At 41.5% G+C, this 21390-nt stretch overlaps 1 protein-coding gene across 1 annotated transcript in view; it reads left to right on the top strand.

Annotated features, from left to right (window-relative positions):
* LOC112217062 (pleiotrophin-A) overlaps positions 1–18998 on the top strand; it is a 44878-nt gene extending 25880 nt beyond the window's left edge. Inside the window, exons 2-5 of the mRNA XM_024377312.2 lie at positions 7564–7658; positions 7988–8161; positions 11554–11715; positions 18148–18998. Of these exons, the coding sequence (XP_024233080.1) occupies positions 7565–7658; positions 7988–8161; positions 11554–11715; positions 18148–18203 (486 nt within the window). The 5' untranslated portion in view covers position 7564 and the 3' untranslated portion in view covers positions 18204–18998. The remainder of the gene's footprint in view (positions 1–7563; positions 7659–7987; positions 8162–11553; positions 11716–18147) is intronic.
* Positions 18999–21390: the final 2392 nt, after the last annotated feature.

Below are 21390 nucleotides of genomic sequence, written 5' to 3'. Positions count from 1 at the left end.
ACAAGAGATGTTTGCATTGAGACTCTGTTTATCATGAAGAGGGGCTGTTTGTTTGGAGAGTTTATACTCTGGTGGTGGTTAATGGACTGTATGCTTTTTGCAAGGGAGAGATCCTAGGATCTTTGGATAGTGTGTGTGTGTGTGTGTGTGTGTGTGTGTGTGTGTGTGTGTGTGTGTGTGTGTGTGTGTGTGTGTGTGTGTGTGTTTGGAAGTGTAAGAGAGAGCGATTGATGAAGAGGAAATGGAGAGGGTTTAGCGTGTGGGATACAGAGAGTGGGTGCCTAGATGCTAAATGTAATTTGTTGAATGTAATGGAGGCATTCACGCATAATTTGATGTCTTCCATTTGAGTCTTTTCAGCTCTGATGCACTCACTGAGCCACTGCGTGTCATCGGTTATTAATGTGTTTTATCATTAAACAAGCCTGTTGCCTCGGCTATGTAGATTCCTGCTCTATTCGGCACCTTGCAACGCACACACACACACACACACACACACACACACACACACACACGCATGTTAACTATGACTTTGACTCTCTTCCTCTGGCTGGGGGAGGTTTGTTAACCATGACTTTGACTCTCTTCCTCTGGCTGGTGGAGGTTTGTTAACCATGACTTTGACTCTCTTCCTCTGGCTGGTGGAGGTTTGTTAACCATGACTTTGACTCTCTTCCTCTGGCTGTTGGAGGTTTGTTAACCATGACTTTGACTCTCTTCCTCTGGCTGGTGGAGGTTTGTTAACCATGACTTTGACTCTCTTCCTCTGGCTGGGGAGGTTTGTTAACCATGACTTTGACTCTCTTCCTCTGGCTGGTGGAGGTTTGTTAACCATGACTTTGACTCTCATCCTCTGGCTGGGGAGGTTTGTTAACCATGACTTTGACTCTCTTCCTCTGGCTGGGGAGGTTTGTTAACCATGACTTTGACTCTCTTCCTCTGGCTGGTGGAGGTTTGTTAACCATGACTTTGACTCTCTTCCTCTGGCTGGTGGAGGTTTGTTTACCATGACTTTGACTCTCTTCCTCTGGCTGGTGGAGGTTTGTTAACCATGACTTTGACTCTCTTCCTCTGGCTGGTGGAGGTTTGTTTACCATGACTTTGACTCTCTTCCTCTGGCTGGGGGAGGTTTGTTTACCATGACTTTGACTCTCTTCCTCTGGCTGGTGGAGGTTTGTTTACCATGACTTTGACTCTCTTCCTCTGGCTGGTGGAGGTTTGTTTACCATGACTTTGACTCTCTTCCTCAGGCTGGTGGAGGTTTGGGGTAGGAGGTTTTTTCTATCAAATCAAATCAAAGTTTATTGGTCACGTACACAGTTTTGCAGATGTTATCGCAGATGCAGCGAAAGGCTTGTGTTTCTAGCTCCAACAGTGCAGCAATATCTAGCAATACAGTAATATCTGTTTTCCTGGGGTTTTGTGAATGTTATGTTGTTCCGGTCATACTGTTGTTCCGGTCATACTGTATACCTGGTGGCTGTGTTTGCAACCAGTCTTTCACTGCACTCCGTAGTCAAGATGTTTTTCATCTGTTTAGAAATGTATCTTAAGGTGTGATGATGAAACACAAACAGGCAAACACTCAACAAGAAACACATCCTTTTAATGTACTGTGTGTCTGGATGAAGCATTTTTCTGCTTCTCTAAAATAGACCTAAAACACCTCAAAGGTGTATATCCATGCTACTTTCCCCAAGGACAAATAGAAAAATACTCAAACTTAATTTCCCCTTTCAATAAGAGTCAACAGAAAGTAATAGCTTAACCAACAAGTGAATCGTGATCTTTTGAGATAGCTTGGCATCACGTTTTAAACTAGGGTCACCTCATCGAAAGTGACCTGATGACCTGATCTTACTAAGGCCTGGAGTTTCTCACAAAGTCAGGAAAGACTCCTGGCCCTCTCATAGCCCTGTACCAGGCATGAGTGGTTGTTGTACCTTTTATATTGCTAAGGAATAAGATATCACAACGACGTCTTAAGGAGGAGTATATAAACCTGCCAGGTGACCAGCCAGTCACAGGACGCTGTAATCTGACAAATGTCACTTCCAGAACTAGGATTTACACCCTGGTTTAGTGGCATTGATAGACATCTCTCTAGCCTACATAAACACCGTTGCACTGTTATTGTCGGTCACCTTCTCACTAAGATAACAGAGTACTGTCATGTACGCATAACATTTTGCGACAACAATACTAGGCATATGACAGGGAAGGGAGGGAGTTACTGCTCCCTGTTAGGCCTATTTGTTTTCGTAATCTGTGAGCGGCTGAGGTTGGATGAACAGCGGAAGGTTTATTTGAACCTAACCTGCTTTGAAAGGCTACACTTATCTCTAAATACGCTCTATGTATAATTTAATTCTTGCTGGTTTAAGAAAATGGGGATTTGCCTCTGAGCCTTTAGGAGGATAGAATTCAATGCAGGTTTTCTTTTCTTTATCCCCCTCATTTGTTAGGATATTTCCCTCCATCATACCAGTAGAGAGCTGCAATGGTTGGATTACCATATCATCTATTCCGTTCAAAATATTAAAACATGAAAAAAAGATCAAGTGTACATTTTCGTTCTTTGGAGGATGACTGTGGTCCAATATTTTGCATGTAACTTTAGAAAGCTAATAACCTCCAGTCGTTTCTCTTTCTACCGTCTTTTAATTTATTCATTTTAACGGCTCTTTTATTTCCACGGCTAAACACTTTATTGCCTCCGTTCCTTTGGTTCAAATGCTACTGAAAGGATCAGATAATATGAATAGATAATATGAATAGAGGCTTTAACTATGGAAGCAGTATCAATGAGAGAGGGAGTGGAGCGGGAATGGAGGTGAAGGAGTTTGTGGTGAGTTCCAGGGCTCGTCTTGGCCTCTGAGTGGCACAGCCTTTTGTGCATAGCCCTGGAGCGCTTCATTGAGGGCCCATCGATTTCAGGCCCAGCGTCTAGCTAGCTATCCTCCATTGCTTCCCTATCTGAGCGCCGCCACCGCTGTTCACAGATCAATGGGGAAATGGAGTGTTTGATCGGACTAATTCTGCCTGGCTCATGGACTGTGTCTGCTACAGTGTTTCTGTCGAGGGCTGAGGAGGACTGAGGTGCACCCGCCTGCTTGGCAGCTCTCCTGTGGTCCCTAAGCCATGTCGTCCTCCTCTAACGGAGTGGTTGGGGTTGAGCCTCACACGGCTACCCAGCACTCCACACTGTGATCCTCCCCGCTGCGCCATAGGAAAGAATCCCACTTCATTGTGACAGATAGGAGTGATGACTCATCGTATTAGGTCTTCTCATTTGGCTTCCAGTGGTATTCAAACTTTTTCAGCTTGGACCCCATTTTTTCCCCACCAAAATTTCTGGGGACCCTACTTTTTTTCACAATAATTTCTCACGACCCCACCCCACCTCAAATCTAATGACAACCTTAAAAGCGATACATTTACATTTTTTACTTCAACAAATAACCTTCAATTCTAATTGAAATGAAAAGTACCCAATAAATACTGTGAAGTTGATCATGGATTTTGTTTTTGCAACAACTCAGATCTACAGACGGGAATCAAATAAATCTCTAACCAAAGAAAACAGAGGCTTCAGTCATTCCTGTAAACTTGGCAGGAGTGCTGAACCAGTAGTGCTTTGAGGTCGGTTTCGGTTACATTAAAAATGAAAGGTTTTCGATTTCCATTATTTGTGTTGAATGCTGTAACACAGAATAAAACAATGAAAAGTCCCATGATGGTAGTGACTGCCATTACTGCTTGTCACTTAACCATCATTTATTCACATTACTTTACTTTAATAAAATCATTCAATTCTTGTGTATATTATATTAGTTTTATTTGATTACTTTCTTAATGTTACGGTTTTCTTCTGGTGAAAGAGAGGACAAAAATGCAGCGTGGTAATCTTTATACATCTTTAATGGAAGATGAAAAATGAACAATATACAAAACAAGAAACGTGAAAAACCAAAACAGCCCTATCTGGTGGAACAAACACAGAGACAGGAACAATCACCCACAAAATACCCAAAGAATATGGCTGCCTAAATATGGTTCCCAATCAGAGACAACGATAAACACCTGCCTCTGATTGAGAACCACTCCAGGCAACCATAGACTTTCCTAGACAACTCTACCAAACACAACCCCATAAATCTAATAAACCCCTAGACAAGACAAGACACATAAATCACCCATGTCACACCCTGGCCTGACCAAAATAATAAAGAAAACACAAAATACTAAGGCCAGGGCGTGACACTTAATTCGTTCCAAGTCATCATCTAATCGCTATAGAGCTGCTGCCTATGCTGTCTGACAAAAATCACTATTTTGTAGTTCTTCAAAGTAAATAATGCATGCTTTTATGACACCTGAATACCAACCATCAATTCCTTTGATCATGTATTTTCAGGTAGAGATACCTTGCCAAGCAACAGCTGATCTCTACATCCCCTCAGGATACAGCATTCTTGTCTCCTCCGTAGCAGGCGTAAAGAAACATACATAGTTTCAAACTGTACGGTCTTTGGAAACACAGACCGGACAATTAGATTATGGTCATTGTAGTTAATTACCATGTTGTACGCGCTAAACTATGTAGAATATTGGCCTACTGGAAACTACAACTCCCTACTATATTGCACAGTTCAGGCTGGATCTGATTCATCCATGGAGATTCTGTGCAATTTCACAATTGAGCTCACAGAAAAAAAACAGAATGAAATAGAACTGATGTCTGTCAATTAGTTGTTTAAAAAACAGACAATAACAGATATGTTGGTTAATCAGCACAAACTGGCAACAAGCCAACCTGTTACCTGGATGTTTTGTCTAACAAGCAAACAAATTATAAGCTTCTTGTAGCAATACCTATGACCCAGAATGCATCACAAAGCCTACCAATTACCTAATTGACAGTCAACTTCAATAAAGGTATGAAAAAGGTACATACACATTCAGGTAATATATTCCACATGATAAATATCCCCACATCAATAACAGTCAATAAATGTGCTTTTCAAAATAAACGGGTGTTAATCGACGTCTGGACATACATAATCAGGCAAGACTTTGGCTTATGTGACAGAGGACATTGGACAATAGTCACAAATATATTCACTCAATAAAATTGTATTTTTCAAATAATCTTTCTCAAAATGTTTGTTTATTGTCCAATACAATAATCTGTAGTCTTAGGTGTTTGGTAAATTAATTTAAAAAAAATATATATATCTATAAAAATGTACCATTTTGGCACCCAACTTGAGGTTCACGACCCCAACTTTGAATCCCACTGTTATAGGGTGTCTGGTTGTGATATGAGAAGATATAAATCCCACAATTTGAAATTATCTATGGGTTTTGGGAGGGATAGTGAGAATTTGTTTTCCCTGAGCAGTGGACAGAACAGGGATTGAATCAAGAATCAATGGTGCGTTGATATTTTTTTCTTCTGGCTCAATGTTTCCTGACTGTTACTCTGTCAGATGATTTACCCCAGTTTGGATCTCACTGTGGGCCAATGCGGGTAAAGTAGCACCTTAGGAAGTCAAACCCACATGACTTTTCACAGGGTTCAGGGCCGCAAAAAATCGTAACTTTATCCCCGAATACAAGTTAAATTTCATACGATATCCTGGGTATGGTACAGTATGCATGGTGTGTACAGTATCTGAGAACTCAGGTATTATTGATTGGACTCTATAGTAGCCGGGTGGCATGTGGCGCGGCAGCTAGAGTGTTGGGCCAGTAACCAAAAGGTTGATGGTTTGAATATCCGAGCCAACAAGGTGGAAAATCGATGTGCCCTTGAGCAAGGCACTTAAGCCTAATTTGGTCCAGGGGCACTGTACTACTATGGCTGACCCTGTAAAACAACACATTTCACTGCACCTATCTATCTGGTGTATGTGACAATAAAAACATCCTTATTTTTTTTGTAAAAGTTTACAATGGAGATGCATATGTATTATCTAAAAGTCAAGTGTACTGAATCAATCCATTCATCCATTATGGAAAGTGTTGTCATGCTCTGAGAGACAGAAAGGGATTTGGTGTAAATATTTCATGCACAGCACCAGTGAGTGAAAGGAGGAACACTTGATTCCATTGCAATGAGGGAAACCCTGTGGTCTACCCCTCAGCAAACAATTCTGTCTGAACATACTGTACTGAACGCTGCAGGAGGTTGATATCCCCCTTTAACCTGTAGCCCTCCTCAACTACACCTGGACCTGGACTGGAACTCATCTGCAGACTGCTTATGAATCATTAAAGAGAAAGACTTCTCCTTTGAGAAGTCACAATGCCGTAGCTTCCAAACTCCTGGTTGCAAACCAGAAGTACGATTGGGGAATTTTTCAGAAAACACTTTAGGTTTCGCAGGTTGTCTATTTATAGAAACGATCAAAGCTGTTGGACTAACAAGATTTTTCTTGGAATAGAGAGAAGAATGGACCATTGGCTGAACAGTTTGACTGACACAAAACTGCTTCTGGCAAGAAAACAGTCTGTCTAAAGGGGTTCTCAAATCAAATCAAATGTTATTCTGCCTCTCAGTTAAAGTGGGTATGTCGTATGCTTCCACTGTTGAGGGTTCAAGCCCTGTACTGTAAGGGTTCAGATGAGTTCAACTCAGAGTAGACTCATTATATATAGATGCACGGAGAGCAGAAGTGAATTCAACCAGTGATCACTCTATTAATAATGGTTAATAATACAATAAAGGAGAGAGTTTGAATGCCATCTTTTTAAATTGATTATCACCTTGCCTACATGGCTAATAGACATGGGGTGCATCAACTTCTGCAAAGTCTCAAACTGGAGAGGACTAAAAATACAGGGCCAAGTGCGTCAGGGCGGCGGTAAGAGCCATGTCAGCTCATGATTAATTAAAATTGACGAATGTAAATGATTTCCCCGCCAGGCTGTACCTTTTCCAGTCATCTGGGCACAGTGGAGCATTTTGGCATCCAAGATGCTCTGTAATTGCTTAAATCTCACGCTGATTCCCCTTCTGTGGGTTTTAGGGTTTCTCCAAAATAAACAGGGGGAAAGTGAAAAGAGGGAATGAATGCGCTAATTCTACCACCCAGAGTTCCCGAGCACAGCAGCACCCGCGATTAGAATGGTGCTTCTCTTTATTTGGCCGCTCGGAGGCCGGAGAGCGCCTGGAGGGGAAACAATTAGTCTATTCATAAAGAACATGCAAAAAAAAGGTTTATTTCTATTTCCAAATTGTCTGTATCATTGTCTGACAGCCGATAATTTCCCCATGTCATCATACACGTCTGTAGACACGAGCACAGTGCAGCACACAGCAGGCTCTTGGAGCAAATAACAACCGTTTATTCCACAAATAGCCTGAGCTTGCCTTCACCTGTAACTGTAAACCATACATGTAAGTATGGGCATGCTGTAGTTCTTTGTCAGGTCTGCCCCTTCGTCTGAAGAAATGAGAGGGTGGTGAAGGGGAGGCCTTCGATGGAATGTCTCCCACAGAGTTACATAGGTTGCTGTACTTGTTATTCCTCAGTGCCTGTTCTCCCTCTCTCCTAGCATGTCAGGACAGCAGCACTGGACGCTTCTGGCCGTCATGGCCCTCCTGGTCCTCACAGTGACAGCGGGCGAGGGGGGGAAAGCTGAGAAACAAGGTGAGAAACCCCGGCAGATTGGTAGCAGTCAGACAGACAGTTGATATGTGGATGGAAGGGGATCTCCTATTACAGTACCTGCTACAAGGTATGAATGGTAATTTGATGTAAAGCTCAAATCAGGTCAGATTTGTGCATAAATACACTTTAAGCAGGGGGGCTCACTGCAGACTCACAATGACAGACGCACATCTCGGTGCTTTATAAATTTGAATACTTTGACCTTTCACGGTGGTAGTGTAGCTCTAGACAGGCCTAATTACAGCCCACATAATTATGTTCCAGACATAACTGCAGTATAAGGTTGGTGTGTGTGTGCGACCCTGCAGGGAAGAAGGAGCGTAAGTCGGACTGTGGGGAGTGGCAGTGGAGTGTGTGCGTGGCCAACGAGGGTGACTGCGGCCTGGGCACCAGGGAGGGCACACGCACTGGCACCGACTGCAAGCAGACCATCAAGACCCAGCGCTGCAAGATCCCCTGTAACTGGAAGAAGCAGTTTGGAGGTGTGTGAGTGTGGTCATGGGGAGCGGACTCACATTTACAATTCAGCACGAACATGACTGGTCTAGGGATTTTATGTCATGCTGTTTTGGTTATATTTTTTGTTGTGTATCCATGTCCATTAAAGGGGAAAACATTCTGCTACTCAATGGAGTAGGATTTCAGTTTAGCTTCCAATTCAGTTTTCATGTATGGACATCCCCAGAGAATGATGGCCTGGTTCAGGAAATTACAGCCTGGGTGTATACAGCAGGAATGTGTGTCATCTTCAAACAGAGCATGGGCTTCCTGCTACTTTCCCTACTTGCTTATAGAGCACCGCTTACTCCTGATTCAGCTCACACTCAGGCGGTCACGTGTGCTTTGCTAGCACACGTGACCACCCACCTGAAGTGTCTTACCAGTCGGCGCCACATGAAAAGCTAGCTATTCTCTGGCGCTAGTGGGGACACTTCAGGCTGAGGAGTAAGGTTCACACATGCCCATATGCTACAGGTGTTCACTGCCAAATTATAGGTACAGAGGCACACGCTTTTAGAGCACTCTGTTTTGAAGATCCCTGTAGAATTCCCAGAACAATGGTCCTATCAACCCCCCCTCCCCTCCGCTCCCCTCATCCGAGTGCCCTGGGATTTCAGAGCCAGGTTACAGCGGCCCAAGCTTTTATCTGAGAGGAGTAGGGAAACGAGTGTCACAGCCAAGAGGGAGCTACGCCAGAGTCCAACAAAAGGAAGGGAGAGAGATGGAGGGATGACAGACACACAAACAGACACACAAACACGCACACACACGCACGAATGCGGACACATTCTTACACACAAGAACGGGGCATGGCTAACTTTTCCTGGAACAGCCCTACATCCTTGGGGGAGGAGTTTAAGGAGGATTGAATATAATGTCAAATAAGATCCTAAATGAAATCCAACCTGTAGACTGCTTAAATATTTTCCTTCCATAAATATAATAAGTGATAAAGTGAGAGAGTGGAGGCCCTCTTTGAAAGGCAGAGAATGCCAGACTGGCTGTGTATGGGAAAGACAGATGGAGTGGAGAATCTTCAGAGTGGAGAAACTGGGCAAAATGGAGCATAAAGGAGACAATCCGGTCTTGGCAGGAAAGCCATACATTGGCTAATAACACGGTGCACCAGTTGGTGGTTGATAAAGAAAGTCCTGGGGCTGAGAATCGTTGGAATGTAAATATTTTTGCAAATATTACCAGTTCTGGTGTTTTTGAGTAGAAGATCAGATTATTTAATGGATTACAAAAAATGTAAAAACTTTTCCAGTAAAAGAAAGCATGTTCCTGAACAGCAGCTCTCTGAGCTTGAGGGTCCAGGTCTTAATTGCTGATTCTAGGCCGAAAAATGTAATTACATGTAATTTTCTGCTTGATCAGTTGTATTAAATCTATGGGATGTCTTCTGGGTGCTACAATCACCATAATACAAGCAACCTGGACTTAGGGGTAAACGTAACATAGTAATTACAAATCTGGGACACTCAAATTAGTATGATATGGTATGTATTCATTTGTTGTTACGTCCGTCGTTAGAAGGAGACCAAGGTACAGCGTTGTAGGCGTACATTTCACTTTATTTTCAAATAAATATTATATAAATAAAGTATTAATAAAGTTCTGCAGGCTCCACAGCAACTATGCAAAAACAAGATCCCACAAACTCAAGTGGAAAACAGGCTGCCTAAGTATGATTCCCTATCAGAGACAACAATAGACAGCTGCCTCTGATTGGGAACCATACCCGGCCAACAAAGAAATAGAAAACTAGAATGCCCACCCAAATCACACCCTGTTACGGTTTTCTAGGTGTGAAGGATAGTCGGACCAAGATGCAGCGTGTAGATTGCGATCCATGTTTAATGAACAACGTGAAACACGAATAAACACAAAACGTAACGAAAACCGAAACAGCCTAAACTTGTGTAAATAAATAAAGAGATAGGAACAACGACACTAAGGACAATCAACCACGACAAACTCAAAGAATATGGCTGCCTAAATATGGTTCCCAATCAGAGACAACGATAAACACCTGCCTCTGATTGAGAACCACTCCAGACAGCCATAGACTTTGCTAGATAACCCCACTAGCTACAATCCCAATACACACACACCAGAACCCCAAGACAAAACACACCACAATACAAAAACCCCATGCCACACCCTGGCCTGACCCAATACATGAAGAAAAACACAAAATACTTAGACCAGGGCGTGACACACCCTGACCTAACCAAATAGAGAAATTAACATGCTCTCTAAGGTGACATTTGTGTGACATTTGTGGCTGTCCATCCATTTTGTATGATATGTTACAAATTACAATAAGTATGATATGTTACGAATTACAATAAGTATGATATGTTACAAATTACAATAAGTATGATATGTTACGAATTACAATTTGTTGTGAATGTTAGCTAGGGGGCTAAGTGGCTAACTCTAACATTAGCTAGATGGTAGAGCCAGTTGAAGTAGTGAAGGTAGTCATACACAGCGTTGTATGAGATTTTCAGTTTCTTGGCAATTTCTTGCATGGAATAGCCTTAATTTCTCAGAACAAGAATAGACTGACAAGTTTCAGAAGAAAGTTATTTGTTTCTGGCCATTTTGAGCCTGTAATCAAACCCACAAATGCTGACGCTACAGATGCTCAACTAGTCTAAAGAAGGCCAGTTTTATTACTTCTTTAATCAGCACAACCGTTTTCAGCTATGCTAACATAATTGCAAAAGGGTTTTCTAATGATCAATTAGCCATTTAAAATGATAGCTAACACAACGTGGCATTGAAGTGATGGTTGCTGATAATGGGCCTCTGTACACCTATGTAGATATTCCATAAAAAATCTGCCATTTACAGCTACAATAGTCATTTACACATTAACAATGTCTACACTGTATTTCTGATCAAGGATTAGCCCCCTTTTTTAAAATTTTCGCTTAAAATGACACCCAAATCTAACTGCCTGTAGCTCAGGCCCTGAAGCAAGGATATGCATATTCTTGATACCATTTGAAAGGAACAATGTTGAAGTTTAAGGAAATGTGAAAGGAATGTAGTAGAATATCACACAATAGATCTGGTAAAAGACAATGCAAAACAACCATTCTTTTTTATTTTCTTTGTACCATCATCTTTGAAATGCAAGAGAAAGGCCATCATATATTATTCCAGCCCAGGTGCAATTTAGATTTTGGCCACTAGCTGGCATCAGTGTATGTGCAATGTTTTAGATGGATCCAATGAAACATTGCATTTCTGTTCTAAATGTGCCTAATTGGTTTATTAATAACTTTTCATGCTGTAAAATGTGTGTAAAATGTGTGTTTTGCATTGTACATGTATGTCTGTTGTAACCATCTTTCTGTAGGTGAATGCAAGTATGACTTCCAGGCCTGGGGAGAGTGTGACATGGTGACGGGGAAGAAGAACCGGTCAGGGGTGCTGAAACGAGCTCTCATGGATGCCACCTGTCCTAACACAGTGAGCGCCACCAAGCCCTGCGGCAAGATCCCCAAGACCAAGCTGCAAGGTAGGCTGAGGGGGAGTGTGGAAGAGCATGCCAGCAAAGCCATAGATTTACATATATAGTACATATATGTCTTTACCAGTAGTGTATATCCTGAGGGGTTTGAATGGTAAGATAAACCACTGCAAAGGGAACACATGTTTGGTGAATTCTTAACTTACAATACCAGGAAATAGTGTAGGTACCAGTCAATATATCACTAGGCTAAAAATATATATACAGTACCAGTCAAAAGTTTGGACACACCTATTCATTCAAGGGTTTTTCTTTATTTTGACTATTTTCTACATTGTACAATAATAGTGAAGACATAAACACTATGAAATAACACATGGAATAATGTAATAACCTTAAAAGGTGTTAAACAAATCAAAATATTTGTTATATTTTAGATTCTTCAAAGTAGCTACGCTTTACATTGATGACAGCTTTGCACACGCATTCTGTCAACCAGCTTCACTTGGAATGCTTTTCCAACAGTCTTGATGGAGTTCCCACATATACTGAGCTGCTTTTGTTGGCTGCTTTTCCTTCACTCTGCGGTCCAACTCATCCCAAACCATCTCAATTGGGTTGAGGTCGGGTGATTGTGGAGGCCAGGTCATCTGATGCAGCACTCCATCACTCTCCTTTTTGGTCAAATAGCCCTTACACAGCCTGGAGGTGTGTTAGGTCATTGTCCTGTTGAAAACAAATGATAGTCCCACTAAGCACAAACCAGATGGTATGGCGTGTCGCTGCAGAATGCATCAGACCAAAGGACAGATTTCCACGGGTCTAATGTCCATTGCTCATGTTTCTTGGCCCAAGCAAGTCTCTTCTTATTATTTTATTTGGGTCCTTTAGTAATGGTATCTTTGCAGCAATTCAACCATGAAGGCCTGATTCAAGCAGTCTCCTCTGAACAGTTGATGTTGAGATGTGTCTGTTACTTATGTGTCTGTCTGTTGTGTCTGATGTTGAGATGTGTCTGCATTTATTTGGGCTGCAATTTCTGAGGCTGGTAACTCTAATTAACATATTATTATTGTTTTTGTATTTTTTAATTGAACCTTTATTTAACTAGGCAAGTCAGTTAAAAACAAATTCTTAATTTACAATGACGGCCTAACCTGGCCAAACCCTCCCTTAACCTGGATAATGCTGGGCGCCGCCCTATGGGACTCCCGATCACGGCCGGTTGTGATACAGCCCGGGATCAAACCAGGGTATATAATGACGCCTCTTGCACTGAGATGCAGTGCCTTAGACTCTGTGCCACTCGGGAGCCCTTATCCACTGCAGCAGAGGTGGGTCTTCCTTTCCTGTGTAACTGGGTCTTCCTTTCCTGTGGCGGTCCTCATGAGAGACAGTTTTATCATAGCGCTTGATGGTTTTTGCAAATGTGCTTGAAGAAACTTTCAAAGTCTTGAAATGTTCCGTATTGACCTTGAAGTAATGATGGACTTTCATTTCTCTTTGCTTATTTGTGTTGTTTTGCCATAATATGGACTTGGTCTTTTACCAAATAGTTCTATCTTCTGTGTCCCACCCCTACCTTGTCTCAGCACAACAGATTGGCTCAAATGCATTAAGAAGGAAAGAATTTCAACAAATTAACTTTTAACAAGGCACACTTGTTAATTGAAATGCATTCCAGGTGACTACCTCATGAAGCTGGTTGAGAGAACGCAAAGCTGTCATCAAGGCAAAGGGTGGCTACTTTGAAGAATCACAAATATAAAATATATTTTGATTTGTTTAACACTTTTTTTGGTTACTACATGATTCCATATGTGTTATTTCATAGTTTTAATGGCTTCACTATTATTCTACAATGTGGAAAATAGTCCAAATGAAGAAAACCCCTTGAATAAATAGGTGTGTCCACACTTTTGACTTGTATTGTACATGGTTGGTAGAGGACAAAACACAAAGTTAAAGGATCCATTTTAAACACAATAGTCAATACATTGGAGAGTGAATCTCCATAAATGTGCGGAAGCGTTGGAAGATGATATTACTTTCAGGTAATTAAACCGTCAGAAAAGGACCATTTTCACCTGCTCCTTTTACGCTTTATATTTAAAGCACGTTGCCACTTTCAGTCCACTTTTTTCACCATTTAACCTTGCTATCGTATATTTATTAGCATACTATTTGGCAGTACTTTCACAGCTCACACCGATGACATCCTGCTGAGGACTCCACATCCTCTGAATGATTCATTCTGCGATAGTGCTGGACTTGTCAGAGATTCATGTTTAATCCAGCTCCACTATGGTGGAATTAGCCCCTTCACTGAGCCTACAATGTTCAGTGGGAGTGATTTCTATAAGTCTTCAACTCGGGTGAACTAAGGTAAATACAAGTATTGAGCAGTCAAGTATGAAAATGTAATTCTGCATTCTCTCAGTAACTGCCAGTAGACATCTAGACTCACCCATTTAAAGAAGACAATAGGAGACGTCAAGAAACATCGATTTTTCTCTTTCAATTATGGAAAGCAGTGAGACTGAGATGGTCATGTGAGTTAGTCCAAACAGAACTTCTGATCACAGGACATGACATGGAGGATTGCAAATGATGGTTTTAGTTGGCATTTCGCCCAACAGACATTATAGATTCCGAATGTATGTAGTCTTGGTTCATTTCACCTGTCTGATACAATGAACTAGATGAGTATCTTAATAGAATAATGATATTTTGATATCAATTAAATTGCATATTCAATATTTAGGTCAGCCACAGTTAGCCCTGTTTGTCTAACTACTTCCTTCAATGCGCTGATGAACATTGCCATTCATCATTCATCAAACCGTGTTTAACATAAGACATTCTTTGCCATTCAGTTTGTTATAAGACCTCATGTCCAAACATGACAAAATGTTCCAAAAGCAAACCAGATTAATACTTTAGTTCAATGCTCCATCATTAATACAGTGACAGAATGTTTCCAACATGTAGAAGACAACACACAGATTTTCATCTATTTTCCCACATAAAGGCTTTATTAACGACTCCCACTTGTCTGTTATTTAGCTGATGACTCCCACTGTTAAAACCAATCATGTGAGAGCAGAAGTTGTTTAAAAATAGAATGAATGCTCCATGATGTTGCCGGTAAAGTACTCATGGGGCTAGTGTGTACATTGTGTCCAATCTGACTGCGTTTTTAGAAGTAGGCTACTGTGGTGATATGTTGAGAGTGTGAAACTGGAATAAGGGGAGATTTGGCAGCAGCCCTGACAGTAATCTGCTGTATGAGAGGGTGTGCCAGAACAGAACAGAATCTCCAGGAGCGACTGGACTAGAGCCTCATTGTGTTTCAGACAGGCTGCTTACAGTTAAGACAGTTTTCCTGCTTGAGGACAGAGAAAAACACTCCTGTCAATCTGACTGTGATTTTGGGTTCAATTCAAGTTTCCCTCGCCTCCTAATAACCTGGGAGTTGGGGAAATCAAAAGGCTAAAAAGCTGGTAAGACTGTAAGACTCTCACTGTGACGGAAAAAACATGTCAGATTGACAGTGGAGTGGAACCCCTGGTTTGGGTAATGGTTCTCGAAAAAACTACAATATCTTTACACATAAGCCGAGCAAAGCCTATTTAGGATGTCACGTGCAAGGAATCTGATCCAAATTAAAAGCATATTTGTGTTGGTGTATTTTTTCGGTGCACATGTATTTCAGTGACAGAAATAGCAAGGTGACACACAGAATTAACATTATTTCTGCAGTGAATAACATTTAATGGTAATCTCTGTACAGTGTGTGTGTGTGTGTGTGTGTGCGCGTGCGCGCAAGCACATGAGCAGGACTGTATAGCACTGTACCTGTATGAATGATCATATACTCCCAAATTAATCCTGTGTGATGGAGGCCAGTCCTGTTTTAAGTCAGGCCTACTGCCCTGGGGAGGGTGAGAACCACAGTGTGAAAGGAGGGAGGGATGGCGGTGGAGAAGAAGAATGGAGAGAATTGAAAAGAAAGACCTGCTATCTGAGAGTATGATTTCCCATGTCTGCCATTTGACAGATAAGCCCTGGTAAGCTAAAGGGTTACTGGGAAACAGAAGCTGACAATGTGTGTGTGTGTGTGTGTGCTTGCCTCTGTGTGTGTTTGTGTGTGTGTTGGAAGGGGATTCCAGGCCAGGCAGAGTCACAGAGGAGGGATCAGAGGACTTGTAATGAACCCCGGCTACAGAGCGAGGGACTATCTCACTTCCGGCTGGGACCACCATATCCACCCAGTCATATTTACAATTCTAAACAGCCACCTTGTCTGCTGCTGCCAGGAGCAATGGAGAAAACATCTGTCAGGCCCATAGTCTTGAGGAGACAATGCTGCGAGGCAGCGAGGGAGCGATCTGAGATTCAGTGTCAGCTTCTCCCTTGTCTAACCTCAGGTAGAGACGGGCCCCACGGAATGAAACGGAAAGGCCGGAAAACAGAGAGTGACCGAAATGAAGCAGAAATGAAACATTATGAATACCTGTAGAATTCTCCTATTCTCCTCCCTCCTTACCCAGAAGAATGAGCAGGGGAGCCACAGTGGGGAGCGGAGAATGTCAGAGATGATTTAGGGGGAAACAAAAGGCTTTATAGTGATGAAAACCCTGCGGCTGCCGTCAAGGAGTTGTTTTAGGGTTTATCATTCCCCTGAGAAGGGCTGTGTTGTTGTGTCTCTGTGTACAAGACAGCCCATTCAGACACAGAATTCAGTTTTATTGCACTCAGCCTGTTTCATGGCATCCCGGTTCAAAACACATTCTCTCCGAGCCGCTCTGATTATTATGAGTCTGTGTCAAAAGTGCGGTGGCAGAAATGAGAGCGGAGAGAGTACACAGTAATGTGCCTATGCAACAGAAAGCACTCCGGCATGGTGAGAGCTCCAATCTCACAGACGGGGCTCGCAGAGGGAATATGATTCTCTCTGTCTCCCTTGGGAGCCAAATGTGCTTACAAAGGCACAGGCAAAAACACAGTTAAACAAATTAAAACCGGACAAACAAATGGAGCGAGGAGCAATTTTCAGTGGATTTGTATAAACACCCACGTCCCAATCTCCAAACTCACAGAACTCTCTAGGCTTGTCCGCAACACGTATGCTTATGAGAAATGTATAGATTAGATAGCAGGTCCCTGGGGCATTGAGGTCAGCATTATATTTGAGGAGGATTCGAGTGATTGCACACACATTATGCAAATTAGTAGCACAGACAACATCTGGTAGGCTATCATCAATCAGTTAGACACTTGTGAATCATGAGTCATCTCTAGGTCTGTACATTGGCCTGAGGCATATCGACCCTTACAACGGGTTCATTTATACCCACTTATTAATGATTCCTCAATGTTTTCATGACTTTGTTACTGTTTAATGCTGATGGCTTATTGTACTGTACATGACATGGCTTGGTACAGTATATTGGCTAATGCTGCATTGGTGGTGAATAGATCGATTCATGTGCTGTAAATTTAAATCCAGTTTGAATCGTTCTAATATGTTGCAGTGGAGCAGCAACGTACAGTAGTATTGATGGAGTGTTTGTTTATGTTGAGGACATTTTTCTCAGATTAGCTGGAGAGGGTGGCAAGGCTTTCATCAACAAACTGACGTGGGAGGATCTTAAATTAGTGGCAGGTGGGAACTTGCTTTAGATCAGGTACAAAAAAAACAGGTGTTGATTAGCCAGTTGACATCCTCGTCTGTTACCGCCCACCAACAACATCCCACCCTGTAATCTACAATGATAGGAGCTCCTGGGGGAAACAGACTATAGATGAGTCCTGCCTTTTCCTTGTTGTTTACTTTCCCCCTCGCGCTCTTCTAAACACACACACACACACACACACACACACACACACACACACACACACACACACACACGGACGGACGGACGGACGGACGGACGGACGGACGGACGGACCGGACCGGACCGGACCGGACGGATAGATAGCAAAATATATGCATGGGGTATGTGTGTGTGTGTGTGGGGGGTTTATGTTGCTCCTGTTCATCAGACCAGAGACTGGGGTATGTTGCTCCTGTTCATCAGACCAGAGACTGGGGTATGGACTGTGGTTCCTGTCACGGCTGCCAGGTACTAAAGCCACTCTTGTGGGACGATGATAAAGCACTTTTCATGTTTGTCCACATGCACAGTAAACCTGTGGTAGGGTTAACAACACATCCAGGGAATGAATGAGTGAGACAGGATCTTGAAGTGGAGTGCCAGTTAAGGCCCAAATAAAAATAGCAAAAGATATTCCCTGTTTGATGACCAATGACAAGTTCTACTAAAACCCAAATGGTTCATGATATCTAGAAAACTGGCAAATTCACTTTTCATGGAAGACTGTCTGAAAGGCAGGTTATGATCTTCAAAAACCTGACTGCAGGGTAAGTGACAGTATGCATGTAGATTCTAACCTGATGCCCACCTGTTTTTGCAGATGCCAAGAAGCCGAAGCGGGAGGGGAAGAAGAGGGAGCGCACCCCGATGGATTAGTGGTGCATCATAGGAAGCAGGAAGTGGAAGTTGATGCTTATACTGCCCTATCTCAGCATGGTTCCTATTTGTTTGTCCTGTAGGTTTATAGGGGCCTGTAGCAGCTACACAACAAAGAGTTGGATAGTAGTGATAAAATTTATTTCTTTCCTAATTTCTCATAGGAAAATCTTGTAGGGGATTTAATACTCTGTGTGAATAATACAAATTAAGCATTTCTTACTAAAATGCTTAGCTTAACATTTTTCAGGGTCATTGTTGGAAAAACAAAATATATTGGATTTTTGGTAATATTACATAACATCCTTTTTGTTTGAGGTGACAAAATTATTCTCACTCAAATAAAAAATAATTTCTTGCATGTCTTGATTTAAAGCAGCGTCAAGTTAAAACCTTGTGCAATTACTGGGGTTTTAAAGGTTATTTTGCTGGTACCCTCAACAGCAAAATTGCTAACAACTTTTCTAACAATTTTTGAGGGCATACATTAATAAGAAACATAAGTACTCATTGATGTAAAGGAAATTCCTTTTCTAATGTTATCTACAGTGAAAGATGTAAACTTTTATCAGATGACTGTATACATTAGCTACTGTACTGTACAGTTGTTAGTGTGTAAGAGGTTGTGTCCAGTATTAGTTCTGGTCTTCCTGCTATTATAACTCACTTTGTAGTTCCCCCGCTCTCCAGTTGAACTCTGAGCAAAACTGTTATTGTAGTTTACAACTTGAGTTGACCTGTCCTAATTATCGATTACGTTTAAAAAAAAATAAAGTTTGAAATGATGTCCAAATATGTGTGATGTTTACTCACCTTGATTGAAGTAATTACATGTTCAGATTAAGTTATGGAGGCTTAATATGAAAGCTAAATATAAACCTAATGTGTGCAATTTCCAATTCCGACCTAACAAGTGATACATTTCTCCACACCACTATCATTTCAATCATCTGGACGCAAAATGCCATGAAACATTTTTCATACATTTTATTTGAATTGATTTAAAAATTGAATATGGCACCATAAATCAACTGAATATGGTTAATATTTTACAGCTTCATAAGTGAGTGAGTGGCCAGCGATATTAACACTCAGCTTCATTATCCAGAACTATTAAACAATCAACTAATGGCGCAAAGGAAATCATTAACATTATTACTGTACATTAGGGGTGAGGGAGTATCATATTAGGACAAGGAAGGGTGAGAAGGGAAGGGAACATTCAGATAGCTATTAAACACGTGTAGACTTATGTACATTCCAACTGTACCTCATCCAAATTACATATCATGTATACTATAGAGATATATACAATTCAAATAATACGTTTTTAACAGACAATATATCGACCGTATTAGGAGCCATGAGGCACAGCGGATGAGAGCATAATGATTCGATTTACATACTGACGCAACTGAAAAATGAACACCCTGTACACTCGTAAGAAAAAAAAGGTGCTATCTAGAACCTTAAAGGGTTCTTCGGCTGTCCCGAAAGGAGAACCCTTTCAAAGAACTCTTTTTGGTTCCAGGTAGAACCCTTTGGTTCCAGATAGGGCTCTTTTGGGTTTCATGTACAACCCTTTCCACACAGGGTTCTAAGTGGAACCAAAAAGGGTTCTCCCTGGAACCAAAAATGGTTCTCCTACTGGGACAGCTGAAGAACCTTTTGGAAGACTGTACATTGCTGCATATACATTTTCCACAAAATAGGTTTTTATAATTTGTATTCTGTTTGTCCATTTGAAGAGATATTTCAGTGAAGTCACACCTACAATGGTTCAAAATGGTTCATTCCCTCAAGACAAGACTTTGAATATGTTTCAATAACAATTGCCCCAGATATCTGGAAGAGGTCCAGATGTTTCCAATACTACACTGCATGTTGTAGCAGCTGGTCTCACAGTTTCTCCCTACGGTCAGTCTGTGTCCCTTTTCACTCATCACTCATTTACACGTTGAGACAAAATGGATGCCGAACACACATCAGCACTTCATTGTTTGTCAGTAATGGATTTTTTTCTCTACAGATTCAGCAGGGTACTACTTGATTCTCCTCTTCGGCTGATCGTCAGTCTCACAAAGCCCAAACATGCAACAGAGTTTTAAAAAAGTGGGACAGTTGAGTGTACTTTAGTTCAGTTTTAAATGTCACACAGCAGTGGTCCGTTCTCTCAGAATTGCATTTGTTTTCTCATTTACTTAACGATGATTCTTTCTTTCCCACCTTAATATTGTCACTCCAATAAACACATGTTCAATCTGGATGCAGTACTCATCTAACACATACTGATACACTGTTCAATTCTAGATTTTGTACAACAATATAATAGATATAGCTTTATAAAACGTGAAACAAAATGTACAGTATGATGATCATATTGTGTTTACACGTGTTTAGGCAAAAATAGATGTTTGTCTTGTAAATATTTATCTTTCAGAGTGTGTCTTTGGAAGCCACTTGCTTTTGAGACACTTTTCAAACAGGGAATGTGAGGTGAGGACAGAAGCAACATTGTTTATTGAATCCTTTATTGTTTCTTACCCCCCTGAATGCAATGTGTGGTTTGTGTTTCTATGCGGTTGTCTTTATTCACAGATGCCACTTGGTGCTTTGACATGCTAAGGGTCTCTTATAGAGCAAAGCACACACACACACACACACACACACACACACACACACACACACACACGCTCTCTCTCTCTCTCTCTCTCTCTCTCTCTCTCTCTCTCTATTGTACACAGACAGACACACAGACACATCATGCCCATAGGGGCATGTGCCCCATCAGATTTGGCCTGTTTAATTAATATATATATATATGTGTGTGTGTGTGTGTGTGTGTGTGGTTGTCGTTGTTTTCTCTGTAATACTACTAGCCACCTAGCAATTCTATAAAGTTGGTTTTAGCCCAGATAGGTTCCCAATCTCCCAACCTCATAAATAACTACCATGAAGCCATTTCAGGCTATCAAGTTAGAGTAGCTAGCTTGTCTAACTATCTTAGCTGGCATGCCTGCTGGCAAGGTTGGTTGACTTTAGAAAAGCAAGCATTAACTAAATGTACTGAATAAGACTCTTTTACCCAGATTTTAGCAGAGATGCAGAGAAGCATATTTAGTTTCTTTAAAAAAAGAACCACCTTTCAGGAGGATACAGACAGCTCAAGAGGTATGTTTAGATATGC

Source organism: Oncorhynchus tshawytscha, linkage group LG17 (genome assembly GCF_018296145.1).
Source record: "Oncorhynchus tshawytscha isolate Ot180627B linkage group LG17, Otsh_v2.0, whole genome shotgun sequence".
NCBI classification, from domain to species: domain Eukaryota; kingdom Metazoa; phylum Chordata; class Actinopteri; order Salmoniformes; family Salmonidae; genus Oncorhynchus; species Oncorhynchus tshawytscha.
Note: the sequence above shows the minus strand (reverse complement) of the source record. Positions and strands in the feature narration are given on the sequence as shown.